The sequence below is a fragment of the Buteo buteo genome, chromosome 15, assembly GCF_964188355.1.
Source record: "Buteo buteo chromosome 15, bButBut1.hap1.1, whole genome shotgun sequence".
Taxonomy (NCBI): Eukaryota; Metazoa; Chordata; class Aves; order Accipitriformes; family Accipitridae; genus Buteo; species Buteo buteo.
The window spans coordinates 21,593,252-21,610,031 of record NC_134185.1 but is presented as its reverse complement, the minus strand read 5'-3'; the positions used below and the strand labels follow the sequence as shown (position 1 = coordinate 21,610,031).

General features: G+C 42.7%; 1 protein-coding gene across 1 annotated transcript in view; it reads right to left on the bottom strand.

Moving 5' to 3' along the window:
* The window catches only part of ARMC2 (armadillo repeat containing 2), a 66,920-nt gene extending 60,345 nt beyond the window's left edge, over positions 1-6,575 (bottom strand). Inside the window, exons 1-4 of the mRNA XM_075046738.1 lie at positions 6,459-6,575; positions 5,887-5,939; positions 1,800-2,021; positions 410-482 (exon numbers count right to left, since the gene is read on the bottom strand). Coding sequence (XP_074902839.1) covers positions 410-482; positions 1,800-2,017 — 291 coding nt within the window. The 5' untranslated portion in view covers positions 2,018-2,021; positions 5,887-5,939; positions 6,459-6,575. The remainder of the gene's footprint in view (positions 1-409; positions 483-1,799; positions 2,022-5,886; positions 5,940-6,458) is intronic.
* Positions 6,576-16,780: the final 10,205 nt, after the last annotated feature.

Genomic DNA, 16,780 nt, shown 5'->3' with positions numbered 1-16,780 from the left:
GGGAAGGATCACCTCTCTCAACCTGCTGGCAACACTCCTCCTAATACAGCCCAGGATACCATTAGCTGCCGCCTTAGTGGCAAGGGCACGTTGCTGGCTCATGTTGATGCTCATGACCTTTTTCTATTTTAGTAATCTTACACAAGAAAGCTGACTCAAGCATCCGCCTTCTGATTCTTGTTAATGTCACTTACAATTTTAATGCAATACAGCAATATTTAAATAGTTTAAATAATTTTCAGGTTTCTTTTGGTGAAAAAAATCTACAAAACTGACTTTCTAAGTCTCAGACTAACATTACAACAGGCTTCTATTTCTCCCCAACCTATTTAAACCATATATTTTCCTAACACTACCAATACACATATTTTTATGTCAGTATTGCATGAGTTATTTCCAGAGTACTCACATGATCCAGTGGACTAAGACGAACACCAGACACTGGTCTTGATTCAGCCAAATCAAAACTGGATGCATGAAGACTACCATAAAGAAATTAAACATAATATGAATAAAGCAGACCGAGTGTTTTCTGGTGGCTTCTGTTTTTGGGTTTTTTTGGTTTTGTTTTTGTTTTTTTTTTAAATTGCATGCTTCTTCCCTTTGCCAGTGAATATGGGGAAGAGGAGGAAGAAAGGAAAAGTGACTTTTACACTATCACTCTTCTTCCATGAATGCTGTTTAACTTTGATATCCGGGAATCCAGCAGCATCAAGGGAGAAGAATTACAAGTCTGCCTGCACACCTGCCATGGCACAGTTTATTTCATACACATCTGTAACAATTCTCTAATATGAGCCCAAATTCATGCACGAACCTAACGGTGGTTAGTGCCCAAGATATCTGACACAAGCTGCAGAACAGGGCAGGGCAGAAACCCCAGGTTTGTGCAGGCATGAGCTTGCTCCTTCCCATACACAGGAGAAGCACAGACAGAACAAGCATGGATGTCAGCCAGAGGGACCTCATTACCTGGTCACCAACAAACAGCCAAGTCACTCTCAGGCTCTTGCCTTCTGTAAGGGCACAACACTATGCAGTAAGGAACATCAGATACATTAAGTGCCTGAAGTCATGCTGCCATGAAAACAGCATAGATACTGACTGACTTGTATGGCCATTCAAACGTGTTTCAGCATCCTTTCTGGCATGCCTGACACCTAACATTACAAATACAGCTCACATCTGCTCCCTACAGTCATTACAGAACTGGCATATAAGGAAAGCTAAAAAATGACTGGGAAAATGGATGAAAAAAGCCCAATACACAGGTTTTTTTCTCTTTTGTCACAAGAGACAGATCTATTGAGCTCTGTGAATTATAGTATGTAACAAAACTCCACACAGAAATAATTTTGTAGTAGTATAAATTTTGTTTAAAAATGAGCATTTCAAACTCCAACACCTACAATTTTATATTTAAAAAGATCTGGGTAAGCTCTGAAAAAGGATCTAGCATACAGTTTATGTGGAAACAAGCAAGCTTTCACAGTTTCTAGGGAAAAGCTGAAGACTATCTCAAACACATACATTGTCTTAAGAAAAAGGTGAGTTACCATTTTCCTATACTATTCTCCACATACAATACTAGTGTAATGACTGCCTCTAGTAGCTTTAATCCACAGGAACTTCCTGGACATGTAGATTAACACCAACAGTAAGGATCATTAGAAGAAGGCAAAGGATGTGATTAGGAATACAGATTAACACAGGGGAAAAAAAATCACCGGAAACATAATTACAGAATCAAATCTCTTCCTGCTAAAGGATATTTGAAAAAAATCTTAAAGCCACAGTACCTAAAAACTGAAGGGGGTCTATTCTGAGGAGCTCGTGAGGATCCAGATCCAAAAAGTTTCCTTTGATCCTCTGTAGGTGTGAACGGTCTCCGAGTTCTTAGTGTTCGTAGAACGTTTCTGGCTTCATTTATAATCTCAGAACTGGTCTTCTGCTTTGGCACTGAAAGCCTGTAGAATGGTTCTGCCTTTTCTGTATTTTTATTCTTTGAAGCTTGCATTCCTCTGCAAAGTAGTACACAGGAACAATGCTGTACAATATATATGGAAGGCACGGAATATAATGCTAGTTTTAAATTACAAACTATTAATTCATCAATGGTTATGCTACCACAATGTAGTTAAAAAGGGTATTATAACAAAATCCTAGACAGTGCTGAAGTAGTGGAAAATAAGGCTCATTGATAGTGCATTTCCCTCACTATTTCTCAGTTCTGTAGGAAAATACTGAAGAGCAGAAAGCATCTGACATGAAGGACCTTTAGTTTATAGAGGGAGCTAAAATACACCACACTCAGTATCACAGTGCTTTCTGAGCCAAACATGTTACTCTCCAATACTACAGAAAATCGGTTTCTTAACATCTGATTACTCATAAAACATCATAGCCGAAACAGGAATTCAATAATATGTTGTAAAGAGACAGTTTCTTTCCAATGAACTTAGGAAATACCCAATATAAGTTATCGACCTTACCAAGGGCAGCTTCCTAATAAGTCAGAGGTATTATTATCAATAACTGAAGCACAGTTATCAGTAATTGATCAGCAGAGACAAGGAAGAACAAGCAATCCATTTTTTTCTCTGAAAGAAATGCCTCCTCAACCCACCCCCAAGCACATGCAAACAAAGATAACACCAATATAAGATAAACTATCAAGCCAAACTTTCAACCAGTGTTCTGTCCTGCTGCATCTTCTGGCAAATGCAGTAGGCAGTGAAATGCTTGCTTCACCATCTCTCGGGCCCCCCCAAATCAATCACTATCCTGGTGCAGTCCTCTGTAGATACCATCCTTGTCATTGCACAGCAAACCCATCATGAGCCTTAAATCACCCAAAATTCCTCTTCTGCTTTTCAAACTTAACAAAAAAAGAAAAATATGTTTCTGCACTGTCTGTGACTCAGACCATCTGGTAACTTCTGTTCTCTCACATAGTTTATGACAATGAACCGACAGTAGATCAGACACCACCATCTTGGTTATTTCTAAACTATGGAGCAAAAAATCCTATTTCTCTAGTTTCTTAGTTCACTTCTTCCTGTTCTGCATTTTTAATTTCAAACTGTCTTTTCCATTCTTTCTTTGAGAGCCTGTACATTCTGGCAGTTTCTTTAATTAATGCACAACCCAAACCCTTCAGCTGAACTACACAAGATAAAACTGGATGCTAAGGAGCAGTGCACCAACCTCTTTCACTAAAAGATGCATAATTACAAAATGCAGGAACACATCAGGAGCCTGAGCCTGTTGGTGTTTTCAATCTTTCTGATTACCATTAATACCTTACTTTTCTTCACTGTGACTGAATTTGGCTCTGTGTGCTCCCTACTCTTCCCTCTGTTATAACATGAGTCAAAAGACTTAAGTAAGAAATTCCACTGCAGCAGTCTATTTGTAGCAATTATACAGCCATTCCTCACTGAATAGGGAAGGTAGATTATCATTCCCTATTCTCCCAGCTACTGGGAGTCATGATTTTGACCTTTAAGTCGAAGGCCTTCTGTGTAAGCCATATGTCTAATACAGTTATTATCCAGCATACATGGAAACAATAGCTGTGAATAGATACTAAAACATAAACAACATGATTCCACAAATCAGAAATTTGAATTAATTCACAGTTCTGCTTTTCTGGTCTATATATTTCCATCCACCTTGCTAAATTTTAAAATAAATCTGCTCAAGTAATCTCTTACATTTGATTTCTGAAGGACACCGTTTTCTTTCATTTCTTAAAACCTCTGTGGTCTGACATCAACATGTGTATTTTATGGGATTTACATATATGTTCTTCAGAGTTAAAGTAAGAAGCAACTTGAGATATGATGTGTTTCTGTGGAACAGGACCGACTGACACAATCAGCTTAAGGTTTTGTTAATTCTACTGTCAACTGCAAATTTTCTATGCTAGAAGTACATGTATTTGCCACAGTTGAGACAAAATTTCCATTATAATAACTTTTTTGTTATTTCACCTCTTACCTATGTATTTTTTTTTTTAACTGGCAAAGGAGCTTCTCTACTATAAGCTTACTTCGTTAAGTCCTGCTATTTGGGCACCGTTAGTCCCCCTTCCAATCCATTAAAAACAAAGTTTTAACAATTAACGTTGCAAAGGGAACCTGTGGCTTGGTTTGAACGCTTGGCTGAGCTCACTGCTGCTTTAGTGGAGGGGGGGAGCACGGCCCTTCCCTGCTGCTGGAGCCGCAAGGCGGGCGGCGGCGGTCTCCGCTTGCAGGGCCGGGGGGGGGGCGCAGAGCCGAGCGAGCCGGGCGCTGTCGCGGGGGGGCGGCAGCGAGCACGACGTCAGACTCGCCGCTGACCCCAGGAGAGCGTTAACACTTCGTCATTTTGGCGCAAGGCAGCGTTATACGCGTTCAGAATTGTGGTAGTGATACGATACCGTTATATTGTTCACTGGTACCCCAGGAAATGTAACAGAACACAGAGAAACAAGCAAGCAGTGTCACAAAATATGAGGTGCGTGTGTGTGTATGTATATATATGTGATAGGATGAGAAAGCTTACTCTTTCTTGCAAGCACTTAAAAACCACAAGTAATTCTATCTGAATGAGTTTGGCTGCTGTGCCATCACAGTACAGCCACCGTCTCTTTCTCAAAAGGCAGTTTATACTCTCCATTTTATAATGTCTAAGGCTGACACAGCTAAGCATCAAGCAATTGCTCTGCTGCAGCAGCACTCAACAAAGAAGCTTCAACTGCTCTCCAGCGTCCCACAGCCCAGAAGCTTTGAGGATGCACCTTCAGCTATATTACGCCAGTTATTTTCCGAGAAAACTACTACCTAGTTCTGGTGCATACGGGCAAAACCCTCCAGTCACCAGAAGCTTTCTTGACTTTGATGAGCATAAGGTACCTGAATAATTCAATCACAATGCCAATGACCAATTTAAAATAAGGTGCAACAAACAAGTGCAACAGGCAGAAAGTGGAAGTATAGAATGAAGGAGCAGCAAAAGAGTGGAAGAGAGATGAATGCACTGGCTGCCCAGCACACAATCTGGTTTTACCCTCTGCTTACATTGTTTATACGAGACTACTCCTACCTGGTTCTGGTTTTATTTGTAAGAATTTCTATTTTTTCCACAAACTCTACCATATAACCTTTTGAAATAAAGTATCTTAGTTGCAAATAAGAAATAATTCTAATTCTTAGTGCTTCCCAGCAGCGTTCCCATTTTGCTCCCCAGTCCCAGCAGGGGACAGGTAAAGGGAATGTTGCAGTGTCAATGGGGACAGCATAACTGGCACGTACAGATCTTGTCCCCACTGCTGTCACCATTTCCCAGGTAGCCTTTAACTTGCACAGATGAAGAGCTCCTCTCTGACTCCCTCCTGGAAGGTAGGAAGATATTACACCAGTGCCTGAGAAGCCACACTTGGACTCTTGTCTTTTTTCCTGAAGTTGTTTACTCCAGAGGTTTGGTCTTTGCTGTACAGGAAGATTTGAAAGCAGTAGATAGCAGTACAGGATCAGTTAGTCCTAGCTGTCCCCAGAAGTGAGATAGCTGCACCCTTACAGCACTTATCCTGGGTCAATCAACACTTAAGAAGCATGGCTGACTACATCAGAGGTGGCACCACAATGACTCTGCCATCCTCTCTCCCATTGCAAAACCAGTGTTGTTTAATTGCTAGCGTACAGAGTGGGTATACTTGCGATCACTAAGTACAGCGTGGAGAAACCCTGTACTCAAGCTGTGAACTCTCTGCTCACCGACATCCGAATCCAGGTTCTGCCTGCGCAAGCAAATTTCTAGAATAGTTAGCACCCAAATACAGGTTTAGTAAGAGTGAAATAATAATGGATATTATTAGATATAATTTTAAACATCAGAACTTACCAGTCACAACTGATACGCTTTCAGCTCGGCAAAATTTTGAAGCAGAGAAATCACTATCAAAAAGAAACGAGAACAAAGTTACGAGAAATTGAGCCCACAACCCTCTAACAGAGCAAGATTTTCAGCGCAGCCACCAGATAACACGTCCAAGGGAACTCCCCAAATAAGCAGCACCTGTGGAGTAAAAGCTGACCGGGGCTTTGCAGAGTAACCGACCCAAATCCTGCAAAAAAACTCTCCCCCGGACACGGCGGACAGCAAACTACCGGGAAACGGAACGGAGGTTCTCCCTCTCCAGCCCCTTTTGCAAAGCCTCCCGCCCCCCTCACCGCACGCCCCAGCCCGGGCCTCCGCGCCCCCGCGGCGAGGCGGCAGCCCCCGAGGACCGGCGTTACGGCCGGCACCGGGCGCTGGCCGCGGGGCTCTGCCTGCCTAACGGCCCCGCCGACTCCCCCTCCCCAGCGGCGGAGGGTCGGGACCCACCACCGTCTCCGCGGGACCCCGCTCCCCCTCAGCCTCCCCGCCGCGGAAGGACCGCCGGCGCCCGCCGTTCCCATGGCAACAGTACGCACCATGGCCGCCGGGCCGCGGGCGAAGTGCGGCCGACCCGGCAGCGCGCCGGGGCCGGGCCGGACCCTCACTCACCTCCAGCCGAGGGAGAGCGCGGCCCCACCGCGGCACCGGTACCGCTACCGTTACCCGCCGCCCGCTCCGCCTCAGCCGCACCTGCGGGGGTGGAGGTCGGGGAGCCCGGGGACGCCAAGGCGCCTGCGCGGGCGTCTGCAGGCGCCTGCGCAGCGCGGTGGAGGCCGCGGCGGGGGCAGCCGTTGCCTGGCCGGGCCGACGTGCGCGCACCCCCGGGCCGGTGGCCGTGAGGGGTCCTGCTGCAGCGTTGGCCCGTAGGATGGTGGTTTTCGGGTGGAGGGCGCTGCCCCCGGCCTGTCCTACCCCGCGTTTAGGGCGTGGTGGTGGGTGGCAAAAGCCCAGGTTAGGGTTGACAAAAGTTACTCGGTTTGGAAATGGTGGATGTGACCTGTTACGATACCTTCTCTCTGAACTCTGGTTTACGGATTGGAAACGGAGGCGTTGACAGTGTTCCACAGCAAAACCGGGGGGCTGGTGCGCGGTGTGGCAGAGCGGCAAAACCCCTTCCCTGGGTCACGCCGGTCAGGCACCGAGGGTGGGATCGCTCAGCTCAGTGCCTTCCTGACAGGCCAGAAGCGCCATCGCATCTCCTGCTCGCCTCCTGTTCTCCGGGAGGCCGAAAGATGGCCGTTTTCACGTCCATAAGAGAGCTTCGCACAAATCGGTCCCACGGGCTGGAGAGCTTTGTTGGGAGTGGCACGAGGGGGGGTCACTTGCAGTGTCTCCCCCAAGCTGCCTCTTGGGCAAGGTCCTACCAAAGGTGCGTCCATCTCCAGGTTTCGGGACCCTGTTGGCCAGGTGCACCAGACACTTGCCAAACAGCTCCCTCACGTGCCTCCCGCTAGTGGGGCGGGTAATGCGATCGCAGCCCGTATCAGAAAATCTCCAGACATGTAACAACAACAAAGACAGGCCTGTTGGGGCAAGTGGGTTGTTCGTGACTGACAAGGACAGTCTTTGGTCACCATCGCTGAATGCGTTTTGAAATTTTTCTAAAAATTGCTGTAGGAGGGTGGTTATTATCTCTGTGAATAATAGAAAAACACAACAAATACAGCTCGATCTGACCAAGCTTCTTCCTTGGTTCCTTTATAACATACTTCAGATATATCTGAAAGCACTCTCTGAATAAATTCATCTTCTATATATATTTATTTAACTTACTGCCTTGGAGTTCCTTTTACTAATTGCTTACTGGCATTGTAACTTTTACTTCCTCATGTTTGTTAGACAAGAACCCTGTGGACATTTTAAATTTAATTTGTCTTTCTGAATATTGTTATAAGCCTGTTACGCCCCTTTCTTCTAGAAAAACTTCCTCTTCCAGTTCCTCTTTTGATTCTGACAGGCATTATGATAGCAGTAAAAAGATCTCCAGGTGTAACACTACCTGGTTTACATAACACACACCATTATCTCTGCTAGCCTCTACTTTACCTCTAATTATTAGACATCTAGTCCTCTTTCTTCTGCAGCCAAGTTCAATACCTCGGAAGTAATGAAAACCTTGTTAGTATTGTACTTGCTTTTCTTTGTATATTCTTCCTTAAAAGCCAAAAGAATACGTGTGTGTACATGTGCATTCACGCTATTTTCAGATCATTCACAGTCAGCTAATTCTCTGTTATTTTCTTCTGAACCTTTCTTTCATTCAGATAATACAAGCGAAGTTTCACAGAAAAACGTGTAGATCTGTTTCCTGGTAAAGCCAGTTTGAATCTCTTTTTACTGTTATCAGCTCATCATTCTTTAAACAATTTTTAAATCCACCCAGTTAAACCCACTAAGCCCTCCTTCTTGGCTTCTTCTTTAATCCTTTTCATATGCACATTATTTCTCCTCCCTCTATTTTTTAGGTCATCAGATTGAAGAGTTAATTTTTTATTCATTTTCTGAGCTTTGGCAATATAGCAAATATTCCTTTTGTGATGTCTCTGCTATGTCTCAACTGTTACAACTTCCTCACTTAAATCCCTTTTCTCATGTTCTTTTTATTGAATGAACCCTCTCAGCACCTGTTTTAAATGTGGGTACTTAATTAAATCTCCTTGTTTGCAATAACACTCCTTTAGGATGGAAGTATCATTAAAATACATAAACTGACTTGGTCTAGGCAAGCCAGTATTTGTTCAAGAGATTGCTGAGGTAAAAGCAATGTGTTCTGAGGAGTTCTGCCTAACGAAAAAATACAAAGTATTCAATTATGTCATAGGCATTCAAATTGCTTTATTTTTTAGATTTGAAAATCATGAAAGGGATTTTCTGCCAGTATCCAGTCCTTATTTTCAGTTTGGCTAACTTAAATTTGTCTAGAAAGGAAACTTACCTGGATACACAAGGCCTATACTTCAGTGCAATTCAGAATTAGTTAACAGTGTTAAACAACTGCCTGCCAAGTGTTCATTGATCATTCTTGCTGCTGCTTTGTTGCTGACCTGTAAGTGCAGCCTCTCAGCAACACAAGTGGCAATGCAATGCCCATCTCCCCCTCTTTCTTTCCTCTTTTTCAAAACAAAACAACAGTCCCACCCCCAATCTGGACAAAAATCTTCCTGTCATATTCAACTTTGCATAGACCATCTGGTACATGCTGTTAAATAAGCTCTCTGTTTCATACCACTTGAGCTCATTACAAAGGCAGGTGAAACAGTTCATTTTACAGCAGATAGAAACAACCCCTATACTAGGTGGCCTAGTAAGTTTTAATCAAACAGGTTTGTGAAGATCTCCATTGTATGTAGCAGGGAAATCTGTCACAGGAAAAGAGCACTGGGTATATGATAAGATGACTAGTTGGTGGATAAGGGGAGAGCAGTGCATGCTGTTTATCTTAAGTAAGGCTTTTGACTGTCTCCCATTACACCCTCACAGACAAACTGATGAAGTATGGGCCATTTAAGTGGATAGTGAGCTGGACTGAAATTTGTCTGAACTGCAGAGCTCAAAGGGTTGATAGCAGCAGCACAAAATGCAGCTGGAGGCCAGTCATCAGCAGTGTGCACCCTCATAAAGTTTTCTGACTATGCAAAGCTGGTACACCAGGTAGTTGTGCTGCCATTCAGAGGGACCTTGACAGGCTGGAGAACTGGGCCGAGAGGGATCTCAAGAAGTTCAGCAAAGGGAAATGTAAAGGCCTGCACCTGGAGAGGAATAACCCCATGCACCAGTACATGCTGGGGGCCAACTGGCTAGAATGGTGCTTGGCAGAAAAAGACCTAGGGGTCCCAGCTGAGACCAAGTTGAACATGAGCCAGCAATGTGCCCTTGCTGCAAAGGCGGCCAACAGCCTTCTGGGCTGCATTAGGAAGGGCATTGGCAGTAGGTGGAAGGAGGTGATCCTTTTCTTCTGTGCAGCACTGATGAGGCCACAACTGGGGTGCTGGGTCCAGTCATGGGCTCCCCAGTACAACAGAATTATGGACATACTGGAGTAAGCCCTGCAAAGGGCTATTAAGATGACTAAGGGACTGGAGCATCTTTTGTATGAGGAAAGGCTGCGAGAGCTGGGACTGTTTAGAAGAGTTTATCAGTGTGGGAACTAATCAATGTGTATAAATATCTGCAGGAAGAGTGCAAAGAAAATGGAACCAGACTTCTTGGTAGTGCCCAGTGAAAGGACAAGAAGCAGTAGGCACAAACTGAAGTGCAGAAAACTCCATTTAAACATAAGAAAAATTTCTATGGTGAGAGTGGTCAAACACTAGAACAGGTTGCTCATAGAGGTTGTGTGGTCTCCATCGTTGGAGGTATTAAAAATCTAATTAAAAAAGACCCTGATGAGCAACCTGCTCTAGTTGGCTGATTTGAGCAAGAGGATTGGACTACATGATCTCCAGAGGTCCCTTCCAAACTTAAATGTTCTGTGATTGTTTTTTTTTAATTGCTTAAAATCTTATTCAGATTTGGCTGAAATTTAAGATTTCGGAAATTGCCATGATCAATCTCTAGCTTGCATAGCTCAGTGTGATTTGGTCACTGTGCGAGCGTCCTGCAAACTCTGCATCTTACCCTCACTCCGGCCAGCACCTGATTCCCTCTATGCTCACTGTTCAGTCCTGTCATTAAAATCCTGAGATTTCCCGGTGAAGTTACGCTAGCTTCCCAAGTGAAATCCCCTTCAGTTGGTATGTTTGTGCTGACACACGGCATGCAAGGACTTCTTGTACCAACTAAGCATTGTAAGCGATCTACCAGCCGCACACCCACTATGCAATTGTCCCTACATCAATGACTGCTTTCATTGATTTCCTGTTAATTCTGCTGCCTCTGCCAGTGACTGGAAATCCCTGGTGTGTCAGTGAAATGCCTGCTTTTCTTCTAGTCTGCCTTTTGACCCAACTAGACAGGCAGAACTCCACATGACTTTGGTGTTGCTACTCAGTTTAAGACCCAAATTTCTACAGCCAGAGCAGGAAGGCTTACTTGGGGAAGCAGCCTTTTTTCAATAATAAATAGATATGGAAGGAAAATGTGAAGATCATGGAGGCCACAATCCAATGTAAAGCCTGAAAGCTGAGATAAGAGTCAGTGCCAGGTGAAGAAGAAGAAAAGGCAGTTTGTTTTCTTACAATACACAACCTTAAGTTTAGCAGTCCAAGGTGTTCCTTTTACGAACAGCTTGTTGTGCAGACCTTACAATGGCTGTGCATTCATTACAGACAGCATACTGAGCTGGGATACTGCTCTTATCATTCACATAAGCCTGCAGTGAAGGATACCAAGAACTGGCTAAATCAAGAGATTTTTGGGAACAGAGACCTGGATAGAGTCAAAACTATTAAGATACAGAACCCCTTGGGGAGCTCACTGAACACATGTAGCTAACTGAGGAAGGGAATTCACTGTAATAGGGCTGGTGTATTAACATGGTGATCTTATTTACTTTCTCAAGGTTTCGACATCAGCATTCCTTGCCTTTCCTCCTAACTCGTTCTCCTGTCAAATTGTATCTACCAGCTGCTGGTGGGAGGGAATATTAAGAGTGTATTCAGAGTACTGAAATGTCAGTATTTGGCAAAAGTCCAAAAAGTCTAACCCAAAACTTTAACAGAGCAGGAACAAAGCTATTGTAAAGCAGTGAGTGAGCACGTTCATCATTTACAGAACACACTTGCTTTAAACCAGTAACATGCAGTATCATTGGAACAGACCCAAGTTACTTCAGATGATTTTTAGTGACAGCGGAACAAAATGAGTGAGTATGTATTTTCAGTAAATAGTTCTATAGAAATTGGACTTCCTGATTTTTATCCAGGAAATCTAAGACAGCAGTCTCAGTCCATGTGCAGCACAGCACATACGCAGTCATGCCAGACCTTCTGTGCATGTGCTAAGCAAAGTATCTGTGAATATGTGATAAACTGGATGTGTCCAGAACACATTGCACTCACTGCATGTATATAGGCTGCCTGCAGACCACAGGTGCTGCATGTCCATGACACGTCAGACTCATTGTTTGGGAACTCACATTACACATGTGGTTATGCAGAGGTCCAGCAGGTTCCATGCATGCGTATGGTTTCTTAAGTTCTATGTATTTTCCATCCATCTCTGTATTCTACATGTATGATAGCTATCTAAGGAATGCACTTGTCTCCAATATCTGGAAATGTCATGGGGAAAAAAAAAGCACTGCCACTGACTTTGTGCTGAATTCAGGAAACAGGATGAAACTCCACTCAGCAAATGAACGGACCCTATGGGACCGTTCATGTTTTTTGCAGGAGACTGCTAAATTAGAGTTTTGTGGTTTGGTGGATATTTCTGTTATTTTTTTCCAGTAACAGGGGGTTTGTTTTTACAAACACCTTTCCAGCCAGAGCTACCTTGTCTCTGTTGCCAGAGTTGGGTTTGTAACTCTATTAATGACAACAGTATAGATGGGGAGGAAAGCATGGGCTTTCTCCTAAACAACATTGATGTAAAATACTGTCTAGAGACATCACTATGGAGAAGGACTGCTTTCATTTTTTGTATTCAAAACAAGGTGGGGCCAAATTGGACATAAACCTTATCTACTGTTCCACCACAATTAGCAAAGGCCATTGTATCGGGTTCATCTCTTATTTCCAGGACATTACCCAACATGAAAGACCATGCAGCCAGAAGTACTTAATTTTGTGTAGCCCACTGGAGACTGAGCACCCTAAGTAATGCCAAAATGCCCAGATTGGCACAGATTTCCAGAAAGCTGGCACCACCTATTTCTCCACTGTCTCCTCTTTAAGCAGCTCTTAACTCAGGGTGAATGTGCTATGAGGTTAACACAAACTTGACATCCAACTCTGAAATGTTCTTACATCCAGTGTTCACAGTGTGACTCAAAACTACAATTTGTTCATGCAGTTTAGCAAATACTTACTGCAAATTGTTATCATTCATTGTGTCTATGTTCCGCTTGTCCACAGTACCCAATATTTTAGGCTGCTCTTTAGATATGAAAGAATCCTTTCATCTGCCCTAAATGAACAAGAGAGCTCTGCTGTTTGATACAGTCTGGGTTTCTGGCAGTGAGAAATCTGCAATATGGAGAAACAACACATATAAAAATAGGTTATCACACAAGATAGAAGAGTTTTGGAAAATCTGACCCAATATTTACACATATTTTATGATGTGACATTGTACCTCACACTATACAATGGCAGCGCCACAATATGCTGCAAAAAATTACCAGAAGGCAATCTACCAAACGTGGCACAAGGTATTCTGAATTAGCCTCCCATAATGCCAGACTTCTTTTGCTGATAAAAGCCTGATGCTCTGAGGACATACTGCATCTTTAAAAAACAGCCAAATATGAACACATCCTGCCAAAACAGCTATGTCAGTAGCACATGCCAGCAGAACTTCTGCCAGTAAAACTTTGTAGTTCAAACAAGGCCAGCAGCAACAGCGGCGTACACAGCCTTGGGGCGCATGAGCGGGCATCCTGGTGGCTGCTTGCACAGTGGCAGCAGCGCAAGACGTGAGGGGAGAGCCCAGCTGCCCTTCTCCTCGCCAACACCCAGGCCAACGTACATTGTAACCTGTATCTCCTCTCCTGTACGCTCCTGTTGCTGGCCTTGTTTGAACAAGGCAGTGTTTCTGGCAGAAGTTCTGCTAGCATGAAGTCTTGATGTTCAACGGTTGATCTGCAGAGGACTTCTTCTTGGGTCCAGTTACACTGGCGTTACACAGCACTTCGGACTAGGCTGCAGTGCAACCGTCCATCTTACTTTGCTTACTCCCGCCTCACCACCCGCAGTCCCCTCTCTGCAGTACTGTGCCAATGCACCAAACCTAGCTTCCAGTAGGTCGTTCTCTGCTAAATGATAACGAGAGGCCGTCTACACCCTGCTGGAAAAAACAAGATCTCTTCCACTCTTCTCAGATTGATTAGCAAAACAAATGTAGCATTAGACACAGCTGAGACAGGTATAAGCTTTGGTTTGGCTGCTGTTAAGTGGAACTTACTTTAAAATTTTTGACAAAAGATCATGTACTGCAGTGACAACCATTTTGCAAATAAAATACTAACAGGAAAAAAAGAAATATCACTTATAATTATTGAAAGATTTTAATTAATTTTGCTGACACTGAACTCTCCAACTGGAAAAAAGATAAAAAGTAGGGAAGGGCTAAGGTCATGAATCTAGCCTCAGTGTTTCCTGTGAGAAGAATGGTACAGCTGCCCAAAGTGGGAAAATGAGGAGATGTGAACTTTCAGACCCACAGAGAACAGGAATTCAGGGAGAATGTGATCTCAAGCATGGGGATCATCTTCTCCAGGGAAGCTGTGATTTGCTGGAATAGTATGAAAGTGAAAAAAATTAAATGTAAGACTGGCTAAAGGGTAAAATTGACTGCTAGGGTAAAAATTACTTTAAAACAAATATTTTAACTACCAGAGCCAAATGCTTAGAAACAAAGTGATCACTACACCATGAGTACAGTTCTTACACTCCAAATTTTTGTAGCTGTAAAGAGGTATGTACACTGTATTTTAAGTAGGTGATATTACATTTTAGGTAATTTCAGGTATGAAATAGTTCAGGTTTTTGAAGACAAGGGTTTGGAAAGTTTAGTAGGATCTGAAATTTATTTTTCACTAGCTGAACTGTATTTCCTGCAAATGTGAAATTGAAGAATTCAGTTCCTACTGTTGTGATACCTGGCTTTGAATGGTATTTCACTAACAGAGTTCCTCAAGGATATATCTTCAGTCATATTTTTATTCATTACCTTAAAATAGGAAGATGGGGTTTGTTAATGAAATTTGCTGATGACATGTAAGTGAGAGACATCATTAATATGGAAGGGGATGGCAATATGATACAGGAAGACCTGAATAACCTTGAGAACTAGTGTAATAGAAAGGGAATGAAACTTAATAAGGCAAATTGCAAGCTTGTGGCCTTTTGAACTAATACAAATTTCTGTCATAAGTTGCAAGGTCATCAGTTCAGAAACAGAAATATGCAAGTTGTGCCTGGAAGTGCAAGTTAACCGCTGGCTTCAAATGTTAAAGGGATGTGAAAAAGGCAAATTTGATCCTTGGGTTTACTGGGTGAGATATTTCTAGCAGACAGTGCGAGTGAGTATGGCTGGAGGAGGCAGTGCTGAGACCCCCTCTGGAGCTCAGTGCCATCCAGACCATCCGCGTTCAGGAGAGAGGGACTGAGACAGGGATGGGTGCAGACAAGGGTGGCGAGACTGATCAAGGGACAAGCCTATCATGGCGTAAGGCTACAGCGGCACTGCTTGTTTATTCTGCCAAAGTAAATGGTGAGAGACTCTCTCCATATCATCTCTTTAAAGGAGATAAAGAGAAATTTATCCTAGAAGACAATACTGATTCAGGAAAAAATAGGCATTATCTGACCTGGAAAATTCAGAATGCAAATTTTTTAAAAGGTTTAAAACCACTGAAGAGGTAAGATTCTGAAACAGCCTCCCAGGAAGACTGGAGGAGGCAAAAACCAAACTATATTAAGAGCTGTATTAAAGTTGTATTAAGAAAACGGTGTGAAGTAGTTGCCCAAAATAGCTAGAGCTGAGACCCAGTTATCCCTGCTGATTCAGCATTCCTGTGAAAAACTTTGCATTGATTTAGTAGCCATTCATTAAAAAAGCAAAAGTAAACAGCCTTCATTTCTAAATGAGCTTTGCATTAGCACGAATTAGATAATTTTTCAATTGGTGAGCCAATTCTTTGTTTTTCTTGGTAATATGAATAGCAGTACCAGTTCCAAGGACAAGATGAATAGATGTGGAATTTTGTGTTTCTATTTACAGAACTAAAAAAAACAAATACTATTTTTCCCTCAGGTGACACTGAAGTTCTTAGAGCATTACTTTTTCCAGCAGATCACTTGCTGTAAGGCCAGTCATCTGCCTTAGTCAGAGACTGCCATTTGAAAACTCAGGAAAAAGGCAGCATAGCACTGTAAGCCTTGAAAAGAAAACAACTGTTTTCACTCTGTGTGTGTGTGTATATGTGTGTGTGTCTGTGTGTTTTCTCTGTTATGGTTTGTTGTGCAACAGCAATAATCTCTATTGCTTTGTAGTATACTCACAATAAATGGCTTTTTAGATTGATTACATGCCTCAACTTTGCTTTGGCTATTAATCAATCTCAGCAGCTGTTTATTGCTTTGTACATTACAAAGCAATAAAGATTATCCCTTAAAGAGCTGTTAATGCTTCATGGAAAAGTTTGAAAACCATTATTTTTAGAAATAGTACTGCTGATATATAATTTTCTGGCTTTTCTTTCTTTCTTCCGTGTTATTGTAAGAGAGATCAGTGCTTGTGAAACACACAACCATGTGTCTACCATCTTTGTTGCTTTTTTGGATTCCTTTCTATTGCCTTACATATCTTTCCTAAATTGCTAAACACGGTGCTTCATTGCTGACAATGTTTTGTGGAATGGTCCAGATTCATCCTGAGTCAGCCATGGATTCTGTGTACAAGGGTAACATCCTCAGGACATCCCAGCATCAGTACTATTCCTGTTCTTCCTCAATTTTTTTAATCAAGTAATAGTTTTAGGACTTGCCTACACTGAAAAATGAACCAGTAAAAATCTAGCAATGTATTTATGAATGTAAAGCTCCCTGTGTGGACACTTCTATTCCATGATAAACTAAAGAAAAAGGCAGGTTTTGTTATTTTGGAACAAGAACCTCAATATAGGGAGTGATACTATCCTATGTACAAAAATATAATTCCACCTGTAGAATTACATTGGAAAAAAACCCACTTT